The 22,658-nt window shown below is 37.8% G+C and overlaps 1 protein-coding gene across 2 annotated transcripts in view; it reads right to left on the bottom strand.

Moving 5' to 3' along the window:
- The window catches only part of LOC149155847 (putative E3 ubiquitin-protein ligase ARI2), a 44,753-nt gene that overhangs the window by 5,701 nt on the left and 16,394 nt on the right, over window positions 1–22,658 (bottom strand). Inside the window, exons 2-6 of one of the 2 annotated variants that reach the window (XM_089446054.1) lie at window positions 8,097–8,129; window positions 7,642–7,921; window positions 7,047–7,527; window positions 5,506–6,051; window positions 5,175–5,374 (exon numbers count right to left, since the gene is read on the bottom strand). In XM_089446054.1, the coding sequence (XP_089302180.1) occupies window positions 5,175–5,374; window positions 5,506–6,051; window positions 7,047–7,527; window positions 7,642–7,921; window positions 8,097–8,129 (1,540 nt within the window). Of the gene's footprint in view, window positions 1–5,174; window positions 5,375–5,505; window positions 6,052–7,046; window positions 7,528–7,641; window positions 7,956–8,096; window positions 8,130–22,658 lie in introns of both variants that reach the window. The other variant, XM_089446056.1, reaches the window with a different exon arrangement.

The following is a 22,658-nucleotide window of genomic DNA, read 5'->3' as shown; positions in this document are numbered from 1 at the left end:
TTCATTCAAAAAAAGATAAAAAAATTAAATAAAATATTAATTCCAGAACCTAGAGTTGAACAATTCAGTGACTATCATCAAGAATTTAAAATCTTGAACAAGTAACTTTTATATAGATAACTTCTGAACGTATCACATGGCCAGCTTGATTCCTCCTGTTTGAATTTCAGATTTCCCATTCCTTTCCCCTACAAGAATTTGGCATTCTACATGTTTTTTTAATATAAATTCAATATAAGATATATATAGATGCTCCAGGATGCTCTCCTCCCGAGAAGTTTTAGAAAATGGTGCTCTTGACGTTTCCACTCCCAAAAACACTCTTGCTCCGCTCCACACTCTAGCAACCTTGTTTTGGCATTTACAAGATCAAAAATTACAAATATTCATTTTATTAATGCTAGGCCTATATGTGGTGAACAATTTTCAATTCTATTTCAAGGATGCCTCTAAGGTAGGAGCAAGCATTAAATCTGAAGGCCTAAGGTAAAAAATGACTAATAGCTTCCAAAAAAAGTTAAAAAGGGATTGGATTAGTGTTACCCAAATCATCCTAATAGGGTTGCCTACCCACTCTCAATTTGCACTCTGAATTGATTCATTTTGAGAGCACATTCCTAGTACTTTAAAAACACTCCCAGGTCTCTTAGAAATCACCTTAGGAAATTGTGCTTTGCCAATGCTCCACAAGCGCTCTGATACTGCTCCACCAACACTGCGCACATGTTCTAGTTCAAGCATTTAAAAAACATTCTTAATGGCCCCAATAGACCCCATGTCTTAATGGAAAGTAAAGGGCAGCATTAAACCCCTTCATCATCCATCTCATTCTAATCCATCATGCCATTCATCTTTGGCGCAGGTTATAACTCTTTTGAAAGGCTTCTTGTCTGTTTTTAATATAGCATGTCAATGGGAGATTGGAGGAGATTGAAGTCTACTTTAATCACATTCCACTATTGTTTACAATTAGAAAGTTAAATAATAATCTCAAAGCTCATTCTCTGAAAAAAAAATCTGTGTTGTTTCTTTATCGATGTGTTCTCTCTTCTCCTACTATTTCCCATTTCTCCTCCCTCGTTCTATCATGGGTTTGTCATCCAAGACTTGAGGAATATGTTCTTCATGTAGTGTATGCTTCCAACTTCTATTCACATGGTGTTAGTGGGAATTCGAAATGATGGATAAGAAGAAAGCAAGTTCATAGTGATCCATTCTAAGAAAATGAGGAAGGTTCAAAAGAGGATGAAGGAAATTAAGATGAAAGTGTAGATGAAGATACAAGAAAACTTGCTAACACCCTTATAGAAGTATGTGACAAAACTTGAGGGGGGAGAGGGTGGAACTACGAACTTTATGTGCAGATATGGAAGTAATGGGTGAAACTTTACATCGATCCATATAACATGTCAAGAAGCATCTTTGTGGGATAATGTCAGGTCACACCATGTCAGGAAGCATCTTTGTGGGATAATGTCAGGTCACAAGGCCACTGATGGTTAAATCAAAACTTGCCCCAAGGTATTAAAGTAAGATATAGCAAAATATCATGGAAGCAAAAAAATTCCAATTTGATACCACATTAAGAATGTTTTGCCATTCCATATTTACCACATCTAGTTCCCTTGTTCCTAGTGGAACCTCACATCCAAGGGGTGGAAGTAGAAGTACTGCAATAGTAGATTTCCTTCAACTCATACCAAAAGATAACCATTCAGAAGGCTTGGTCGTCATACAAAAGGATATACTGAGGGGTACTCTACTCCAATTTACTAACTTCCACTAGAAGTATACCATGTCATATCAGTTTATCAAATATCACTAGGGCACTCTCCAACCAGAGCTATGTCTCATCATATGGCACCAAAACAAGGGGTAGATCACCATACAAATGTGAAACGAAGAATACCATGATACCAATATAGATCATGTAAAACAAGGTGCAAGAATCTCCTCATGTATCCACTAAGAAGATGACATAAAAAAAAGGCATGTGATATGAAGAGAATACCCATAGATGAGCCATCAAACATGAGAATCCAAAGAAAGAAATGAGTCTTCTCCCACCAAAAAATCAACTCCATAAAAGGATAGTACCATCTAGATTCTGAGCATACGGGTGTTAGCAAAGATGTCATAATGGAAAAGTAATCTATCATGTTTATCCCTGAATCCATCAAAATCTCCTTGATGAAAGTCACGAGTTGATCCAGGTGGATCTTGGTGGCCACCTTCCAAGTCCACTTGGACCCCCACCAGTGTTTCTCTCAACATTTTCAGTTTCCTTAATTGTAGCACAACTTACTATTTTTAGCAATTTTTCGGGTCCTGAACTTCCGGAGTTGTTTTGAGGCCCTAAACGACGTTTTTTGGGAAATTTGGGGCAACATGGGTCCATGGACCCATGTAGTGCTCAAATAGATCTTTCTAACGAGCTATTTACGCGTCAAACGGAGATCGTATGCCAAAGTTACGACCCGGGAAGTTGATGTACCAATTTACCGAAACGGGGCCCACAGTTTGGCGTTTCATCTTCTAGTGTTATGTTTTGGAATGTTAAGGGTTTTCGATTGTTTCTCAACAATAAATAGGCCTTTGAGCCTCATTGTAACACATTTCATAGGCATGTAGCCACCACATCTCTTCTCAGAGATAAGCTACCATCGCCCTAGCTAGTTTATTTCCATTACTGTTTGTAAGCATATTTCAGTATTTTACATTAATGAAATGAAGTATTATTTCCGCTGCATATCTGTGTTTATGGTTATCTCTGTAATTTGTTGCATACCTGTTTAAGTCCGGATCATGAGTGTAACCCTCAAACAACAAGAGGGGTAACTAGCCCAATGAACAAGTAGATAATATCCTCTTGAATGACCAAGGCTTAGAAGGCATGTTTAAACACTAGGACTTCTCAACAGGTCACCCATCCCAATACTATTCTAATTTCTAGCCGGGGTGTGCTTAATTGTGGAGTTCTTATGAGGTCCAGTACATATCAGATTTCAAATCTGCCTCATTTTTACTGATAATTATTAATTTCCTTTGCTTCTCTTTTCATTCATTCTTCACATTTACCAAAGTTACTAGTCATTTTCCGTTTAAATAATGGACTTTAAAGACACAAACTTCAAATTTTAAGTCATCAAATTTGAAAATTGAATTTTAATTTTGAATTTTTTTATTTTAAACTTCAAACTTTGAAATCCATTAAAGAGCTCATAATTTTGGGCACAAAGTTGGCTTCCTTTTCAAAACCTACCAGTTATTTTTTCTTTAAATCCACTGAGGATCTCATAAAGAGAAAAACTAGCTTGGACACAATAACAAGTGTAACAAAGAATATTTTAGGGATTTCACATTGAATTTCAATGTTTGAACTTTGTCTCATTGAATTTCAATGTTTGTCTCATTCTTAATAGTATTTACAATTGCTTTTGTTTTCTGTTGTTCTTCACTTTTTCAAAAGTTCTAGTCATTTTTCTCTAAAACCTAAGTCTACTAGTGAGCTCATATAAAGTATTTTCGGTATCTCAAATAAGATTTCAAAATTCCAATTACTCTTGAAACTATTTTCATTCATTCTTCATTTTTCAGAAACTGTAATCAAATTTCCTTAAAATTTAAACTTTAAATCCTAAACAAACCATTTAACCCTTTCAAATTTCCCTTCCATATGAAGTTGGTCAGCTTGTTACTTCATCATGTTTCTTCCATAAACTATAACAATACTACAAACCCAAAATATGGATTTCTTAAGTAAGATCCCATATGCTTTGAGCATTGAGTTCAATGGCTGTAATTAGATAAGATAATTTTATTATTGTCTAACAAAACACCACAAAAGTATGTCAAATGGAGTAAACAAGTACATCCAGTGCCAACATAAGGAGGGAGTGCCAAGGCATCACCAATAACAATGCTAAAAACAGAAAGATAGTTATGTCTAAGATCTTAGCCAGTTAGAGACTTGACTCAATAATGTCAACTAAAGAAAGCTAAGAAAATTTAAAAGGATAAAAGAGATAATATAAGATTAGGTCCTCGTACAATACAAGTGCTATAAACTGACAGGATCTGGAAATATAACTAGAGCTGCCAGCAAAGGACAAGTGATGGTTTATTGGCAATGAATCTGATGAAATTACAGGAAATTCTCTTAGTAGTTAATGGAGTATCTTAAAAAATTATCTTGGTGTTTATGGTGTAGGTCCCCAGTGAGTAAAGCCACTAGATTCCCAAGCAATGCCAACTCTGTCAATGTCTGTTATGTAAACTTTGTCCTTTAGAATGTAGTCTCCATTTTCAGCTCAACTTTACAAACTATCCCTTCACATTGGATTTGCTAATGGCCAGGAATGTAGATTGGGAAAGGCTCAAAAGTGTCCAACATCTCCACCAGATCTATGAGTGGAGAAGGCTGATCTTCAGGTTCAAATATGTTAAGTGAATATTCAGATTCAGCCTTGATCAGAATCTAGTTTCAATTCCAGCTGATGCAAGTGTTTGGCCAACAAATTTTCTGCAATTACAATTAGACCATTGACATGTAATTAGAATCTTTTAGTTCTTAAAACTACATAAATCACCTTTTCTTGGGACGAAAGCTCAAATATTCTTAATGTGTTTCTTAGTGCGGCAAAAACAAAGACGCTCATTGAGAATATACAAATTTTCAGTCCATTTAAAAATATTTAAATTTTTGGCCATTATTAAGAGGAATACTTGATTAGAAGGAAAAACTGTTCTTATATACATGTTTTAGGGCCCTTTTATGGGATTCAAGACCTGTTTTTTTCCTTTACATACTCAAAAACCAAAGTTAAGGCCAGATATGTGTTCCATGTATTGCAGAAGTAAACAAGAGTATAAGAAACAAATGACAAGTCAACAACAGTGTAAAAACAAATGATGACAACAAATATAATTTCACCCAAGAACATGCACATTCAGAGATGCAGTGTTATTTAGAAATTAGTTGGACTTGAGCTGCCCTAAGAACCACGCAACTGAATAGATTGAACCAAAACATATGAAAATATTTTCATGTTTAACATAGCCATCTAAAGGCAGAATCCAAACTAATTCAATCAGTCAAAATCATGAATTTCTCATCCACATAATTGTTCAAATGAACTAATCGTATACACATTCTGAAAAGTTGAAAACCTTACAATTTCCACTAGATCCTGAGCTACAGGGTTCAAGTGCCACATCAGCATCTACATTAGTCTTAGTACTTGACGAACTTGGATCGGGCTCCCTAAGGTCTTTAAGCTCCGATGCCCTCTCAACGCCCTTGGAGTTATATGGAGCAATATGATGTGTTGTTAACTGAAGAGAACCTAATAACTCATTTTCTATACAATCATACCTGCAAAAGATAATTGGAGTGATTAAAATTAAAATAGAGGTACATTAAAATAAACTTTTTTATGAACATCAAAAGAAGGGCGACACTAAAGAAAATGCAATTGCATTTTTCAGCACACATTAATGGCTTACATTTTTCTACACAAAGTATCAGTCAGGACACTAAGATTAATGACTTGCATTCGGATATCCATAACACGTCTTTCACTCTGCTCAAGAGGTCCCTCAATAAACTTTGAAAGGCTTTCTACTTTTCTCTCTAATTGTTGTTGTTGATCTTCAAAAAGGTGCTGTTTCATTTCCTTTTCACTAGGTGTCATTTCATCCTTGAATAAGTCATCTCCAAACATGTGAAATGCAAAAGGATAAGAGTAGGAAAGGGCACGCCTTGCTCTAAATAGTCTTTGCAGTCCATTTGTTAGCCAACTGTAATCCCTGACACCAGATTCCTTCCTTTCTAAATCTGAAATTGTTGCCTCTAATGTTTCCCTCTGCTTCGATTCAAGTTTCAAAGAATCCATATGTGCTTTCCAACGTGACTGATAATGTATGTATCTTTTCAAATCACGTTTTGCCTTCTCAGATTCCTTCTCTCTATCTTCTTTATATCGACCGCAACTGTGCCCTTCAATGCTTGTCCAGGTATGCTCACGGCCAGTAGCACCACCACATAACCAACTACAAACCAAACAAATAGAATATTTCTCAGTAGATATCAAGCTAGTAGAGAAATAAAAAATGCAACGGCGTGTGAACTAAATAAACACAAGGAAATCAAACAGACCAAACAGTATCCAATATAGCAAAAACATATTAAAATTAAAACACAAACACAAATATAAAGAGACCAAACAGTATCCTGTGGAGGAAAATCCCCACAATAGGTTGTGGATAAATTCAATAATATGTTTATATATTCTAGTAAAATAAATGGTTTGTAGATTGAAAAGTGTATCTGAAAACCCTAACATTTAAGACCAATAACTATAATGATATACTTTTGATGTTTAACATTCTAGAATGCCATAAAATTTCTTCGGAAATCTTCCCCTAGCAAGAATATGAAAAGAAAACTAATTGCAAAACTTGCCGGCTGCAAATGTGAAAGGTCAGAAACAAAAATCTCAACAACAGGTATTAGAGCAAATTACCCAACTTTACAGTTAACTGCGCATAGAAGACCAGACATAGTTAATGCCAGAAAGGAGACCTTCAGCTTGAATGTAACACAATATTACTATACAACAAATAAATATCTGTGGGTTGAAGCTATAAAAGCAGGAAGGAGGCTCAAAATTAAGTCTTCTATTTTAAAACCTCATCCATTTCCAAAGGTGAAGCTTATAGTATAGGATGACAAAAAGCCTACAAAGTAACAAAATAGATCAATCTTAAACTATTCTGACAAATAATTTAAATGTCTTAGAATATTTAATACAGAAACCAAGCTCAACTTTCTAGTTTCCACCAAACTAAAAAAAATAACCATTACAACCCACAAATAAACAGAAACGAGACTAGACAACACTATAATCAGGTCCAACAAAGAAATCCAGGATTAACAACATGCAAATTCATAATGATGTAAGTTTACAGACTAGAAATCGACAGAACAACTCAAGCGCTACATACGATATATCACAACACTGCCATAAACTCTTGGCCATACATACCAGAAAGCTTGGCCACAGATGCAGCTCACCAAATTGCAACCACCATTTTTTTCTACTGGCTTACGACACTTGGGACAGGCCTTTGTATTAACTGTAAGCCAATTAACTGTCTCTGACTCATCCTTACACTTTTTGTCCCAGAGTTCCCACATCAAGCAGGAACAAGGAGAGTGTGCTACAGCCAAACAATTGAAGCAAAATTGTTTTCCACAAGTGCATTCAATCTCACAGTATGCATCTCCGTCAACCCGTATGGCATTTCCACAGTTTGGAACACTGGGACACCATTTCACTTTGTTGTTATCATCAATGTAAGATTCCAGTAGGAAACGCTCAAAACGCTCGGCTGCTTCAGGATCTTTTGTACTAACAAGCTTTCTAACAATGTCTTCATCACAGATGGCATTACATTTGTGCGCCATACATCTAATGCGCTTGCTCTGCCCCTCATTTATCTTAACAATAAAGTATTCTGTCCAACCTGAGTACAGTGAAAGAGAAACAATCACATACATGGAAATTATGGAATTCAAACAGGCAGAAACTCTATGCTTTAATGGGCCAGACATCACCAACAGTACTTAGTAATTCTTACAATCATTGCAGTAATAGTGACCACAATCCATCATAGTCACATCCTCCAGCAATTTTTCTTCAATACAAATATTGCAGGTAACAACAGAAGGAAAGGATGTAGGGCGTGAATCAACTGCATCCAAAAGTGTAACACCCGCTTGTGAAAACAGCCAATCCTTTCCTTTGTCTACAAGTACAGCAAGTAATCTTTCAACATCCCAGCGATGATGAATTAAGAGTGTCCGAGCATGTTGCTCCTTTAATCCAAGCATTTCCATCACTTTATGCAAATCCTCTCTCTGCCAACAATGATTCATCCGCTCAAACAGGCCACTACTAAAATCAAGATTTTGTGAAAGTTTCTCAAAAATAACATATAATGCGTAAATGCTGATTCAAATTGAATTTTAAACTTTAAACATTTTGCCTCTATCTAAATATATATATATATATATATATATATAGGTTTAATACCTGTGCAACCAATAGTGATGCCTTTGTGATGACCTGAAACGAGTCAACAACAGAGTAGTCATAAGAGTGATCTCTCTAAAACATTAACATTAAAACAATGTTTATGCACAGGTCAAAAGCACTAAAGAGTAGACATAGTGATTACAGTAATTGAATGCACATCTAAGATGGATTGAACACATAGGTATTATGAGCACTTAAGGCAAAAGTATGATACTAGAATCAGATGAAAAACACAAAATAAGGATTTAAAAGACAATCAACTAACCTGGGTCATGAGAAAGGAAAAGAAAACTATAATCCTCATTAAAACTCGTCAAATGGAATATTCCATCAAATATTCTTACATTTCACTTGGAAAAGTTCAAATATTGACAACTGCACTATAGAAGCTGCAACCAGTAGGACTACCCAAAAGGAAGGATTACTTCTGTATTTATCTTTCTGAGGTAGAGATTCAGAAGCACGTAGTGTGGTACAATGTTATCAAAACTGGACCAGTGACCAAATGGGTCAACCCCAAAAACAGGAACGGGTCCAAAACCAGTAAAAAACCACACACAAACAGTCTACCAAAAAATAAAATTTGATTAAAAATATATATTCATGTTATCCATATTTATGCAAATAGCATTGTAAGGGTGAATATAGAAAAATAACACCAAATGCAATACATATCTGAACAAAAATACAACTACATTGCAGCTCCAAATGGCCTGCAAATTCCACAAATTAATCATACTATAGTCTAAAATCAAATTAAAACAAATAAGCATTCAAAGTTTTGGTCTTCTTGGATGAAGGAAGTGCCCTACTACAAAACCGGTCAACCTACTGATTCTAGCTGGTTTTGGCTTAAACCGGGCAGTTGCAGACCAGTTCAGGCCAAAACTGATCATTTCCGATCTGGGCACTTGATTTGGATTGGTTTTTCAAATGCAGATGGCACATACAAAATATATTTTTTTAATTTTTCTGAATGGAATAGATAGGATAAGAAGATAAGATCATTTTATTAATGTCTTCCAAATGACCACAATAGGTCAATGGAACTGTTAAGTACATCAGTGAGAATACCAAGTGATAGAGCTAAAGCAGTGCCTGGAAAACCATGATATAAGCAAATCTAGCCTATGCTGGGAAAAATCCAAAGTGTAACACCTAAGAACATAGAGCAGTAAAACAAAGCAATGATGCAGACATATGCAAGTGCTACAAAGAACCATGGGCTAAAGAGCCAACGGACCTTTAAGGGTGGGGGGATCAACATTCCTTGATGTTCTCTCTCATAAATCTGAAAACAAGGGGAAGAAGCTCCTAATAGATGATTGGTCAGATGATCTGTGAGAACAAGAAGACATGGTATCAGATATGTCTCACTGTCTAGACGCTGACTTTATGAAAAGGCAATGAAAATATCCTCTGATCTCATAATAGATGTGGCACCTAAAGATGAAATGCTCCTTTGTCTTTATCTTGTGAAGATCACAATGATGGCAAATCTCGTCTCCCCAAGAGATGTTATGGTCAGCTTCAACTCATAGATGATGAGAACCAACCCGAAAGTTGAAACTACCCAAGCGGGATCAAGAGAGCATGAATCCAACACAAAAAAGTGAAAAAAGAGAATTAACAACAAGGCCATCTCTCAGCTCCAGAAAGTGCCCTACATAGAAGGCCATCTTGGGGCTAAGCCCACACAGTGGATCAACCCAAGTAATTTGAATAAATTATCTAATGATGCCATCTCTAGTGATCCTATTCAGCTCTTGTTTATTTAGCAAGAGTCAAACAAGGACATCAAGACAGTATTTGAACGAGGGGTAGCGATCAATCAAGATACCAACCGACTAAAGTAGACAGGTTTTTACCTCTACAGACCAGCAACAAATTTGACCAGAAGTGACTGGGGCCTCCAAAGAGTAGTAGTATAATGGTCAGAGTCACTGTCAACCGAAGAGTCCACGAAGCATCAAACTAAGTGCAAAATGGAAGGCAGTCCAAGGATGGTGTGAATCCTTATAAGGGGTGAGAGCACAAACTGTGTCTGAATAATGGCTTAAGGAATAGTCCTCCTGCCTCTAGTGATGTGACGAAGATTGATAAGTGTTGGGAATCACAATTGATGTAGCCTGTTAGACCAAAACCCACAGGTGTTAGTCAACAAACGCATCACGAGAGATAAGGATCCATGAGAGGCGGTTAGTCCATGTCACGAAACACACAGGGAGCGTTGGTTTATCCAATGTCCAACAATCTCCCCCCCCCCAAACGCGAGCCGGGTGTGTATTGAACTCATGACCTACACTCTGATACCACTTGTTGGGAATCACGATTGTCGTTAGACCAAAACCCGTAGGTGTTAGTCAACAAACGCATCGCTAGAGATAAGGATCCACGAGAGGCGGTTAGTCCATGTCACAAAAGACACTGGGAGCGTTGGTTTATCCAATGTCCAACAATAAGTCAAACTTTCTCCATCATGACCTAGTCTGGCTCCAACAAACTGGGCCCCCAAACCTTTGAAAGATAAAAGAATGATGAGGTTGTTCATGAGATCCATCTTGGCTAGAACACCCTGAAAATGGTTCTGGAAACACTAACAGTGAAGAAGAGGAAGGGAACCATATTCCTTATTGATCCAAGGTTGAAGGCTTTCCTCAATCCAAATCTGGCCCCTAAACACCAGGTGTGTAGGCAATGGCAATCCCAACCAATGTTTTTAAAACCGGAACCGGTGACCGGACCGGTCCACCTAATGAACCGGTTTACCGACCGGAACCGGTCTAACCGGGACTGGTTTGGTCTAAACGAACCGGTTTTAAAAAAATACATTAAATAATTAATTTTTAATGAAACAAAACTATTTTTAAGATGTAAAACCATGATTCCAAGCCAATAGAGACAAAATATGCAAAGTTTGCTCATTTATATACCATGTAAAGGTGAATATATCAAAATGGCACCGAGTGCAATACATATCATCGACAAAATAGCAAAATACATAAGAAATGAGGCTCTAAATGGCCTATAAAGTCTAAAAACAATGTTGTAAGCTATGAGGCCATTGGCCTACTACAAGCCTACAGTGTACACATGATCAATCATCAAGTTCATAACCACTACTAGACACAGGATCATCATCAGGAGCTACAGACATCATCTGGTTCAGAGTCTGAAGATGCCTCAGCCTGATCTGCAACCTCAGTATCAATGCCACCAATGACAATAGAAGTGGACCTAATGGAAGCACGAGTTTGTCGACCTGCATGACTAGTGCCTTCCATTGGTTCTTTGCCTTTCCTTGATGCCGCTACTGATCCTGGTTCTGATGCCACCACATAATCTGCTTCAACCCCTGCTAAAGCCATGTCGATATCAAAATCAACCTCAAACACAGGTTCTTCAGTCTCCTCCACCCATTTTGATGTTGGATCAATATCGTCCAACACAATGGGATCTAGATCGGGAGTTTTGCTCATCATTTGGAGCTCTAATTGCATTTATTGTTTACCCCCAAACCATGAAATCCTGAAAACCATTAAGTCTGCTGAATTTTGAGTGAAATTTAAAATTCTAGTTTCTCCATATGAAATCCAATGAGGTCGAAACCACTCTCAAACATCCTGAGTCATTTCATGGTAATGTTAAAAATTTAAGTAAAAGGATGAAAATAAAAATTAAAGGAAATGTCACTTAAGGTAGTAGTAGCAAAATACATAAGAAATGAGGCTCTAAATGACCCCACAATCAGGAATACACTTTTTGCAAGTTTTGGTGGGCATGCCTAAAACCGGCCGGTTTAGGACAGAACCGGCCGGTTTGTACAAACCGGCCGGTTCCGTCCTAAACCGGCCGGTTTTTCACCGGTTAGGGCAAAAAATGGGTGAAAGGGCCTTTCCAACCGGGTTTTTTGGCCGGTTTAAACCGGCGGCCTTGCTAACCGGCCGGTTAGACCGATAACCGGTTTTTAAAACGGTTTTGAAAACTATGATCCCAACCTTCATACCCCAAAAAAATAAAAATGGTAGTCAGATAGAGAGTATTTCATCCCATTGAAGATCATAGACTTGGTTTTTCCCATGTTGATTATCAACTAATGTGGATCACTAAATCTAAACAAGGCATCAAGTTTTCTCTGCAAACCCTCTCAAGTGGAGGGCAACAAGACCATGTCATCTAGAAAGGGGAGGAAGGAGATCAAATCCTAGTGAAGAAGGCACCCATCACCTAGCTATATATGTCCCTGAGAAAAGACTCCATCTCATCAATGTATATCTCAAACAATGTACGTGAAAGAGGGCAAACCTACTTCACCCAACAGTGCTCCTAATGAAGTCCTAAACTCCATTAGCTGTGTGTTGTCAAAAGAGAACTCAAAGGTGCATGATGGCTGTGATAAAAACATCTGAAATACCAATATATCTAAGCCTCTAAAATAGGGCCTCCCATGAGACCAAGTCAAGTGCCTTTTGGACAAAAAAACATACGATATTTTCATTGGAAAAACACCAAAATATTATTTTTTTAAAAGCATAAAAGCTCTGAAATACATTTATCGCGATAATATAACCTTGTTTCTTATGACATGGAACAACCTTGAAGGCAACTCTAATTCTTAAATCCTCCATACCTAGTTAAAAAGATCTTTTCATATATATGTGCATTTTGTATATTTGTTTTAGTTGATTTTCACGTCATATTCCTACCTTAACATCTGAAATAGGCTAAGTGATAGTTAATCTGAAGCTAGCATAAAGGATCTAAATACAAATACATGAAAAATAATCTTGTTTCTTCTAATAAGATGGAACAAACATGAAATCTCTAATTCTTAAACAAATCTTCCATGCTTGGTGTTAAGAAGTCATTTTGCAACACGGATGCCTATTTTGTATATTGATTTTTTTATTTGATTTCCATGTCATATTCCAAAATTACCATCTAAAATAGGATGAGCAATAGTTAATCTCATAGACGTGAAGAAGCTTGCTAAAAATGCATTCAAAACCATCACAGTAATCCACTTGCTTTCCAAGATCGTAATCAAACATAAACATTGCATTGTAAATGATCCACTATATGGTCCAAGAACATTTTATGTCAGTCCAAGACAAAAGATCAATTGTAACATTTATTTGCATGCATGTGTTTGCAATCATGTGAATCATCCCATACTGACTCATTCAAGCACATACGAGTTGTCAATCTTCAATCCTAAAATACCTAATACACAAAGCATCTGAGCTGCTAAAAACTCGTTCCAATCATCCAAGTTGGCCATCATATAGCACAAGAGCAGCCAAGGGATTTAAAATGACGGTTTAGAAGCAAGAGACAAGTTTGCTTATTTTGTTGGTGCACAACCTCACAACCAAGGAAGAAATAGCATGTATGAAAATAAAACTACTGAGATAATCTCTAGGCTCATTAATAGTCGAGTAATCTCAATAGATTAATTTATTATGGATTTCGGCCTCCAAATCCTCTATATTGACAACGGAGCTTTAGTTCACTAATGGGGTTAACGAAGTTTTAAGCAGTCCACGAGGGCTCCATTCTCACTATGATCTATGTTGCCCACCAAAAGTGAGTGGGTACCCCAGGAAAGTTTTTCTCCTATTCATCTTCTTCCAACCGGCAACCAACAACCCCTGAGAGCCACCTTATATAGCCAATGTGATGTGCCACTTTATCTTCGCTCCCTGCATTAGTTGTATGTTTCCTCGCCCATCCGTCAAGAGCATATGTTAGAAGGTAGGCAATCCGACCCAAAAGGTATGTTTTTCATTGTGCAATCAGGTGCTTATGCCTCTTTCTCATTTGGGCACTTTGGGTATGGATTATTAGGTGAGTTGGAAGCAAGAGGGGCTTTAACCATGGTTTTGTTCCCTCACCTTAAATGGGGGATTAATCTTCAATCCTAGCCCCATGAGATCTCCCCTATTGGCCTATGGCTTTAAGAAGGGCACTACTTGGGAAACCCTAATTTCGGTGGCATGGTCTTGTTTTCTAGTTTCACATTTTTCATTCCCCTACGCATATTACGAGCCCTATTTCACAATTTTCCTTCTTTAGGTCCACAAGGCACTAGCACACCCCCTCCCTTGTCCACATGTATGGGTCGGGCTTGGAAACGTTGCCCCGGAGGTTGATGCAACTAAAAGAAAGATAAAAGGATATCATGTCCACAAGCAAGAAACGAAAGAAAAGAAAATCATAGGGAAAAGATGGTTGAGATACTTAATATAGCATTTGGGCAAAAGCCAAACATGAGCTCTACCCTTTATCATTATGAACATCACATTGGTTCCTAGGGCCCATGAGTGCCCCTCATATCTTTGAAGGAATTCGTGCACGTGTTCCTAGGGCCCATGAGTGCCCCTCATATCTTTGAAGGAACCCATGCATGTCCCAACCCCTGGTGGACAATGAATTGCTCCACCTTAAAGGGGTAATAATTGTTATACATCATTCACAACATGCTCTCATTTCCTAGAGCCCCGAGCAATAATACTGATCCAGGTGGATGTTGGTGGCCACCCACCTATCCCATTTGGACCCCCCATAACTGTCTCTTTCAATTTTTCAGTTTCCTTAATTATAGCGCAGTTTACTATTTTTAGCAATTTTTCGGGTCCTAAACTTTGGGAGCCGTTTTGAGGCCCTAAACGACGTTTTTTGGGAAATCTACCTCCGCGATTTTTTAGGTAAAAAATCATCTTTTCCGTCGTAGTCCTCGGAGAGATCTTTCCAACGGGCTATCATGAGCGTCAAACGGAGATCGTATGCCAAAGTTACGACCCCGGGAAGTTGATGTACCAATTTACCCAAACGGGGCCCATAGTTTGGCGTTTCATCTTCTAGGGTTAGGTTTTGGAATGTTAAGGGTTTTCCATTGTTTCTCAATAATAAACAGGCCTTTGAGCCTCATTGTAAACACAGTTCGAAACAGTTCAGAGGCATGTAGCCGACACATCTCTTCTCAGAGATAAGCTACCATCGCCCTAGCTGGGTTATTTCTATTTGTAAGCATATTTCAGTATTCTCCATTAATGAAATGAAGTATTATTTCCGCTGCATCTCCCTTTTTATGGTTATCGCATCTCTGTATTTATGGTTATCTTTGTAATCTATTGCGTTCCTGCTTAAATCCGGATCAAATACAAAGAAAAAATCAAGAAAAAGCGAAAGGAAATTAAAGTGGAGTGGAAAAACAAAGGTTGGGGTAACTCATGCATCTACAATTTCCCCCTCCTCGCATCTATATGCCCAATATGTGGACTTCCTCATTATTGCTACCCCTTGGCCCATGGCATTTGGCTCTTAGACCCCCTTTATCCCCATCCATTCCATCATTATTCATATGCCACCTATTGATTAAAAGATGTACTAGGGACATGTCTTTCCCCTTCGAGGTTTGGAACACTTAATAAGGTCGTCTATTAGCCACTCCTGCCTAGGGAGGTAACATTATTATGTGATCAAAGCCCCAAAATTGGAAGAGAAGCCTCGTATGAAGTCTCAATTTGCCCTTGATTAATAGGTTTGTTCACTTAGATGCACTAATGATTAATTGTACCTAATAGTGAAGATGCAGCACTAGACATTGTGTGTGATTAGCAAGGTGGTTTTCCATCATGGGTTGGGCAACTTAACTGGTACCCAGGTCAACTAGTGGAGCATTATCACACCCTAGAGGTGAAGCGTTGAGAGCCATGGGACTTCTATCACTTGCAGAGCATCACTCCATTTCATGGGCACCTTCAACGCCACAACAGCCTCTGCCTTGCCCCACATTATTCATGAGGTGATGCACTTGGACCAGTGTAGCCCATCCAGCTTAGCAGTGATCACATGGTTTGGTAGTTGATTTGAGGCCCATTTGAGGTTTGTCTCACCCCTTAAGACATGGGAGGGCTAGCACCATCCTCTAAGCCCTCAACGTTGGAGCGGAACCAAGCTATTCTATCACCATGAGACCTATTTTGTGCCCCAAACACAATTGGGCTCCTCATGATGATTTGCATGGAGATCTAGGGTCCAACCCCCAGAGTATGATTTTTGGAGCCCTTCACTTAGCTTGGCACTAGAGGGGCCCAACGCATGCCCTCAAGAGGCCTATGCATGTATGACGTCAACATTTCGACCCTCTTGTGGGTGATTTCTTATGATTTTACATTGGCTATGAGGTTGGCTTGTAACCTCACTTAGTTTTGCCCATCATTTTACAACTAAGAGGGGCTTTTAGGCTAAATTAGATTTCATTAGACACGGGCTTTTAAGCTAAATTAGATTTCATTAGACATGTATAAATTGGAGAGAGATCATTTGATCCTCTCATCATCATCACTTGGAGAATTTGCACTTGTTCCTTCTTGGCTATTGGAGATTCTTGGAATGCAATTTGATGTTTAGAAGCTATTTTGGATTGTCTATGGAGCTATTTCTTTGATGAATGGATGGATATACTACATGTTATCTTGTAAGTGCACCCATTGTTGAAGATTATCATTTTGAATTTGTCTAATGTATGGAATTGTTGCTTCTAGATTACGCTTGATTATGCCCTAATTTGTTGAAAATATATTTTAATGGTTATTTAGTTGATAATTGCATATGTTACTCATTGTATAGCATGTAATGAATGTTCCTAGTGGTGGAATTCTTATAACTCTCCATCAAACTCCATTTATCATTGAGTGGGTAAACGGTGGAATTTTGATACGTAGGGCATCAAACTTTAGCCTCCTTAACAACAAGTTTGGCTTATCCATCACATCCTTGACTCCATATGCCTGAAGGAAAAGGCACGAGTCCAAGTCTTCGGTGATCATCTCAAAATTTTCTCCATAAATTTATTTCCTTAAAATTCGGTCCTTTTAAGGGTAGGGAAAACTTCTAGGGAGGAGGTGTTTTGGTGATTTAAGAGCCTAAACATCAAGAGATAGGTCTACACTACCTAGCCTATCAATTTGGTGGGCATCCACTCAAATTTCATTAATAAAATCTCTTGCCCTAGGTGTTGCTCCAAGAGGTAAACCCTAGTCACTTTTCCCCTCAACTTGAGGAATTTCTTGAGGGTTTCATGAGCCTTGACTTAGTTGAATATCACTATAAAAAACCCTTTCCCTTGAGCCTTGACCTTGTGAATACCTATCACCATTGAAAATCTCAAAACCCTTAGTCTTGAGCCTTCTTTATAGGGTTTTTCTTTGAGAGTGTTTTGCTTCTTTGAAGCTTTGAACCATCATTGAACCACTCTCTTGAATTAGCTCTAGCTTGATCACTTTGTGACTTTTACCTAGCATATCTATTTTAAGTGATCTCCCTCCTACTGAGACTTCTCCCATCGGTGAAAATTCGTAAAGAGCGATGGGTTTTGACTAAGGTGACATTGGGCCTCTACCCCATTGTTAGCAATTGGTCTAGCTACTTGTCTTGTAGGGTTTCCCTCTCCAAGGCTTGCTAGATCATGTGGTAACAGTCTGCAACACCTAAAGGAGAAGTGTCAACAGGAATGAGGTCAAATGCAAATCTCAAATATATTTGGAAAACTAGATATGCCTCTAACCTGGCAAATTTGGCAAAATAGACACCACTCCAACCTGATACCTAAAATAAAGAAAGTATGTTATGTTATGCATCTACTAACTTTGGGGAATGTTTCCTAAAGCAAACACAAAAAACTTTGTAACAAGAACATAAAAAATGTGAGTTGGGAACCATCCTAGATAAAAAGAGATTTAGAAAGGATGTCCAACCATGCATCATTAACAAATTGCTAAAAGCTTTCCAAAAGATGTGTGGCTAGCAACAATAAATTGTTGGAAGAAATTGTCATTGATGTCAAAGGGTGAATGGGCCATTAATGTGATGTAGTTGATTAATGATATGCATGCAACCTATCAAATGAATGGTGTGACAAGGAGGTTTTGGCTAAGGTGAAATTGGGCCTCTAACCCATTGTTAGCACTTGGTCTAGCTACTTGTCTTGTAGGGTTTCCCTCCCCAAGGCTTGCTAGATCTTGTGGTAACAGTTTGCACTGCCTAAAGGTGAAGTGTCAAAAGAGATGAGGTCAAATGCAAATATCAAATATATTTGGAAAACTAGATACACCTCCAACCTAGCAAATTTGGCAAAATAGGCACCACTCCAACCTGGCACCTAAGACAAAGAAGGTCTATTATGCTATGTTCTCCTGACTTTGGAGAATGTTTCCTAAAGCAAAAACAAAAGACTATGTAACAAGAACATAAAAGATGTGAGTTGGGAACCATCCTAGTTGCTTAGCCTATATTACAAGAGAATAATAAGAGATTTAGAACAGATGTCCAACCATGCATCATTTACAAATTGCTAAAAGCTTTCCAAAAGATGTGTGGCTAGCAAGAATAAATTGTTGGAAGAAATTGGCATCCATGTCAAAGGGTGAATGGGTCGTTGATATGACGTACTTGATTGATGACATGCATGCAAAAGTTAGTGAATTTGGGTGCAAGACCACCAAAATTTCATTTGATAAGTTGCATGCTTTGTGGGTCGTCTTGGTTCGAGAGATATTCAAGTTGATGTTTGATGCCCCAAAATGTAATAGTGTGTCCCACCCCCCAATTCATGCCCCACGGATCAATGGCCTTATAGTTCCATCATTGCCACTAGAAGAAGGTCCAAAATGTAATCAATTTGCCCCAAGTCCATTTGTCCAAATCAGCCTTGAAAGGAGCTCTCATGAAATACAATTTTTTTTAAGAAGCCTAATCCTCCTTCTACAAGTCATCCTAATAAAGGGTTTATTTATGGCAAAATTTTTGAATTTTGCAAGCAAGTTGGCCCTGAATTAGGCCTTCCTCCAAATGTATAAATGTCAGTCATGGAACTCAAAAACCATCAATTCAAGCACCATTTGATACACAAGAAATCTTATGATTATGTACAAGCTGAGCCTAGAACGAAGTATAGTTGATGAAGGTCGAAGATCGGACACCTTTCGAATGCAATTTCGTGAGTATTGCTTGGTTTTTTGCCACAACACATTTGCTGAAGTGTTTTGTTGATTTTTGTTTATCGTTGGAGAAAAAGGCCTCAAACTAGACCCAGTTCTCTGCCAGTATTTTGAGAAGACATCCTAGTCATAGGTCAACTCTACGCCATTGTTGTTGATCAGATTTAGCCTAAGAAGGGAGGCCAAAAAATTTTATGTTTTGGTTTAATTCTTCTGTCAAAAATTGTTGAGCTAAAGAAAGGTTGAATTTTGATCTAGTTGTAGTCCTTTCTAAGGAAATTAGGGTTGGTCGTAGGCTGCTCTAGCCCTGGAAACAAGGCCGAGGGTCTATGGAGGGTGTACTAGAGAAATTGAACTATTTTGGTGGCTTTTGTACTTATCCTGATGAATGTGTTGTATTTGCTTTACAACCATTATGTGAACTATTTTGCTAATGATAACGCTCTCGTGTGTCTCTTTTAGGTTAGTACTATTACTTCCTTTTAGAGGCTCACTTTTCGTCTCCCTCTCGTGAAGGTCTCCTTTTACACATTGCAATCGATGTTTCACAATGTCAATTTACTTTCTTGTTCAAGGGTTATGTATATAATCTCTTATGTTATTCATTGAAACCAAGGAAAACCTTGCGGTTACGATGGGCAGGCCGATACTCCGAATGGAGCTCCTACTCCAAACAGTGTGACATCTAATTGGGACTCCACATCAAGGAGACCCCTTTGTATGTTGGTGGTATCCAACACCGTCAACATTTAATAGTCAGGGGTTGTAGCTTTCCAATAGTGGTTAGTAAATAATCAGGAGTTGTAGTTCCTTCTAGTAGTGGTTAGTAAATAATCAGGAGTTGTAGCTTCCTTTAAGATATAAATAAATTGTTAATATAAATCTTGTATAGCTTTGATGTGATGTGATTAGTTAATGCTCTATGATATTTAAATTGTTTGAAATTTTTGAAATACTAATTCACCCCGCCCTCTTAGTATTTCCAACATAAAGCGCCTGTGACTTTTTATGATTTCCATCCCACGTGCCTGAGAGAGAAAACAAGTAGTACTTAAATGTTGTGTTACCAGATCCACGGGGACTTGATGTTGGATCCGTGGATCCATGTTTTGGATATGGATACAAATACAAATCCACCCAAATCTGCCACGGAAACAAATCCTTCAAACTAAAAAATACATCCCATGCTACCAAAATGGATCTTGTGCCAACTAGCCCTCACAAACTAGATCCCAAACAAATAACATTAGAGATTTTGATTTACTTCTTTTTTTAAGATATTTGCCACCAATATGAAACCATAAAAAGCAAATAGTCTATTTAGATTTTTAGTTTGATACTTATTAGTAATTTGTAAGTTGTATAGTCGTATAAGTAAGTTATCAGCTACCGATAAGTTGTATACCACATGATAATGCTAGTAGCAAAGGTCTGACACATCAAATTTTAAAGTTTCAATTTTTGATAATGCTAACATTGAAGCTTTGAGACAATACATAGTTAACCATATACAGTGTACAATGGATAGTTATGGCAATAATAATTTAATTAGATCAATCCAATCCAACTCTAGATGAAAAGTCCTCTTAGAACATTATGATACATATGTTGAGAAATCAATGTTCTTGAAGATTAGGGTTAATTCCTCTTACTTGATAATTACTTGTGAATATTTGTTGGATTTTATTACTTAATTATGTCTTCTTCATCAAGCAATTACCAAAACATAAAGTGCATGGAGATCATAAGAACACAAAGAACACAAGATATAGGCTCCAAGCCAAGGCAAAACCCCACAAGGGGGAAAACCCAAGCAACTTCTCTTCTTATAAAATCATATCAAAGTGAGACATCCAAGACCCAAAGACCAAGACCTTCAAAAGCACCAAGGCAGCCCTCCTTCAAAACCTTCCTCAAACAAGTCAAAGTCCACAAAGTCAACGTTGGTCAAACTTCACCAAATCTAGTTAAATTCAGAATTTCAGCACTGCAACTTCATATCTACAATTCAAACCTGCAGCTCACAAAATAACCCCAAAAATCTTGCACACATGGATAGAAACAAGGGAAAATTCAAATTTTTCTTTCTTCCTTTGATTTCTCTCTCTTCCTTGGCCTTCACACTTCTTTTCTTCCTTCCTTGCTCAGAGATCAAAGTTGTGTGAGAGTGTGTAACAAATGAGGATGAAGTCTCTTCCTTTTATAGCCAGCCATCCATGTTGTCGAATTCGGCCTCTTCTAGGCCGACTTCTCCAAGCAGGGCCAACTTGGTCTTGGGGGTCAAAATGACTCTTTTAAACTCAAAAATAATATTTTTCTTTTGATACAAATTGTCCAAATGGAACTTTGACACATGAAAAAAATTTCCTCTTGACTCAAATAAACCCTAGAAGATGAAGAACATGCTTGACTAAAATCATAATAATGATTTTTCTTTTCCTTCCTTTTGCTTTTTCATGAAATATACATTAATAAGTACAAAGATAATTATGAAGACCGAATCTAGTTACAATTTTCAACACTCTCTCTTAACTAGGGAGGTATTCATAATTACATAACAAGATATAGGGATACTCAAATGAAATATTCTCATAAGAAGAGTCAGATTGATAAGCCATCACCAAGCATTAACATAATAACCAGCGTTGTCAAATTGCAATATAACAAGGCCTTGACTAAGAAGCTCTAACTTTCCACTAGATTAGAGCACAATGTTGGGAGGCATGCATATGAACACTGCCACCATAGCCTCTCAAGGCACATACCCCATCCAGAAGTTCACCAGGTATGTCCTTCCAGGACTATTCTTATCTTGGATTCCCAATCCTCAAAGAATATTGGTCCTCTTCAACTACTCTTATCTTGGATGCCCTACCTCATCCTCAAAGAGTATCAGTCCTCGGGACTACTTCTATCTTGGATTCCCAATCCTCAAGAAGTATTGGTCCCTAATGCTTATCTAATCCTCCATTCTCTCTACCAATGCCTTCATTAGACTTACAGCTGTTAGTCCTAGCGTAGTGCATGACACATGGAGAATATAGTGTCCCTCATCGCTTCCTCTCTACTGGGGAGGAGATATCTACAAGTCCAAGATTTTCTCTCAAATACTCAAGAGACTTCATCAATATATCAACTACTTGTTCGTCTGTGGAGATATACTGTAGCTTCACGACCCCATCCTGCACCAAACTTCAAATATAATGATACTTATTATTGATATGCTTTGTCCTAGCATGAAAAATTGGGTCTTTTGTCAACCTTATACAACTCTTGTTGTCACAATGTACAATGGTAGGGTCCAACGGTCCTTCAAAAAAATCTAATGGCAACTTTCTAAGCTAAACAACTTCTCCACCAACTTCACTTGTTGTAATATACTCGACTTCAGCACTGCTCTATGCAATTGAATCTCGTTTCCTTCTCATCCATGAGACCATAGAAGATTCCAAGGTAAAACATCCACTAGTAGTGCTCTTTCCATCTGCATCATTGCCACCCCAATCTGAATCAGTATAGCCCAATAACTGAATTTCATTACCACCATATCTCAAAC

Source organism: Pinus tabuliformis, chromosome 9, assembly GCF_031772625.1.
Source record: "Pinus tabuliformis cultivar Carrire ecotype Pingquan chromosome 9, CPIR1, whole genome shotgun sequence".
NCBI lineage: Eukaryota > Viridiplantae > Streptophyta > Pinopsida > Pinales > Pinaceae > Pinus > Pinus tabuliformis.
Note: the sequence above shows the minus strand (reverse complement) of the source record. Positions and strands in the feature narration are given on the sequence as shown.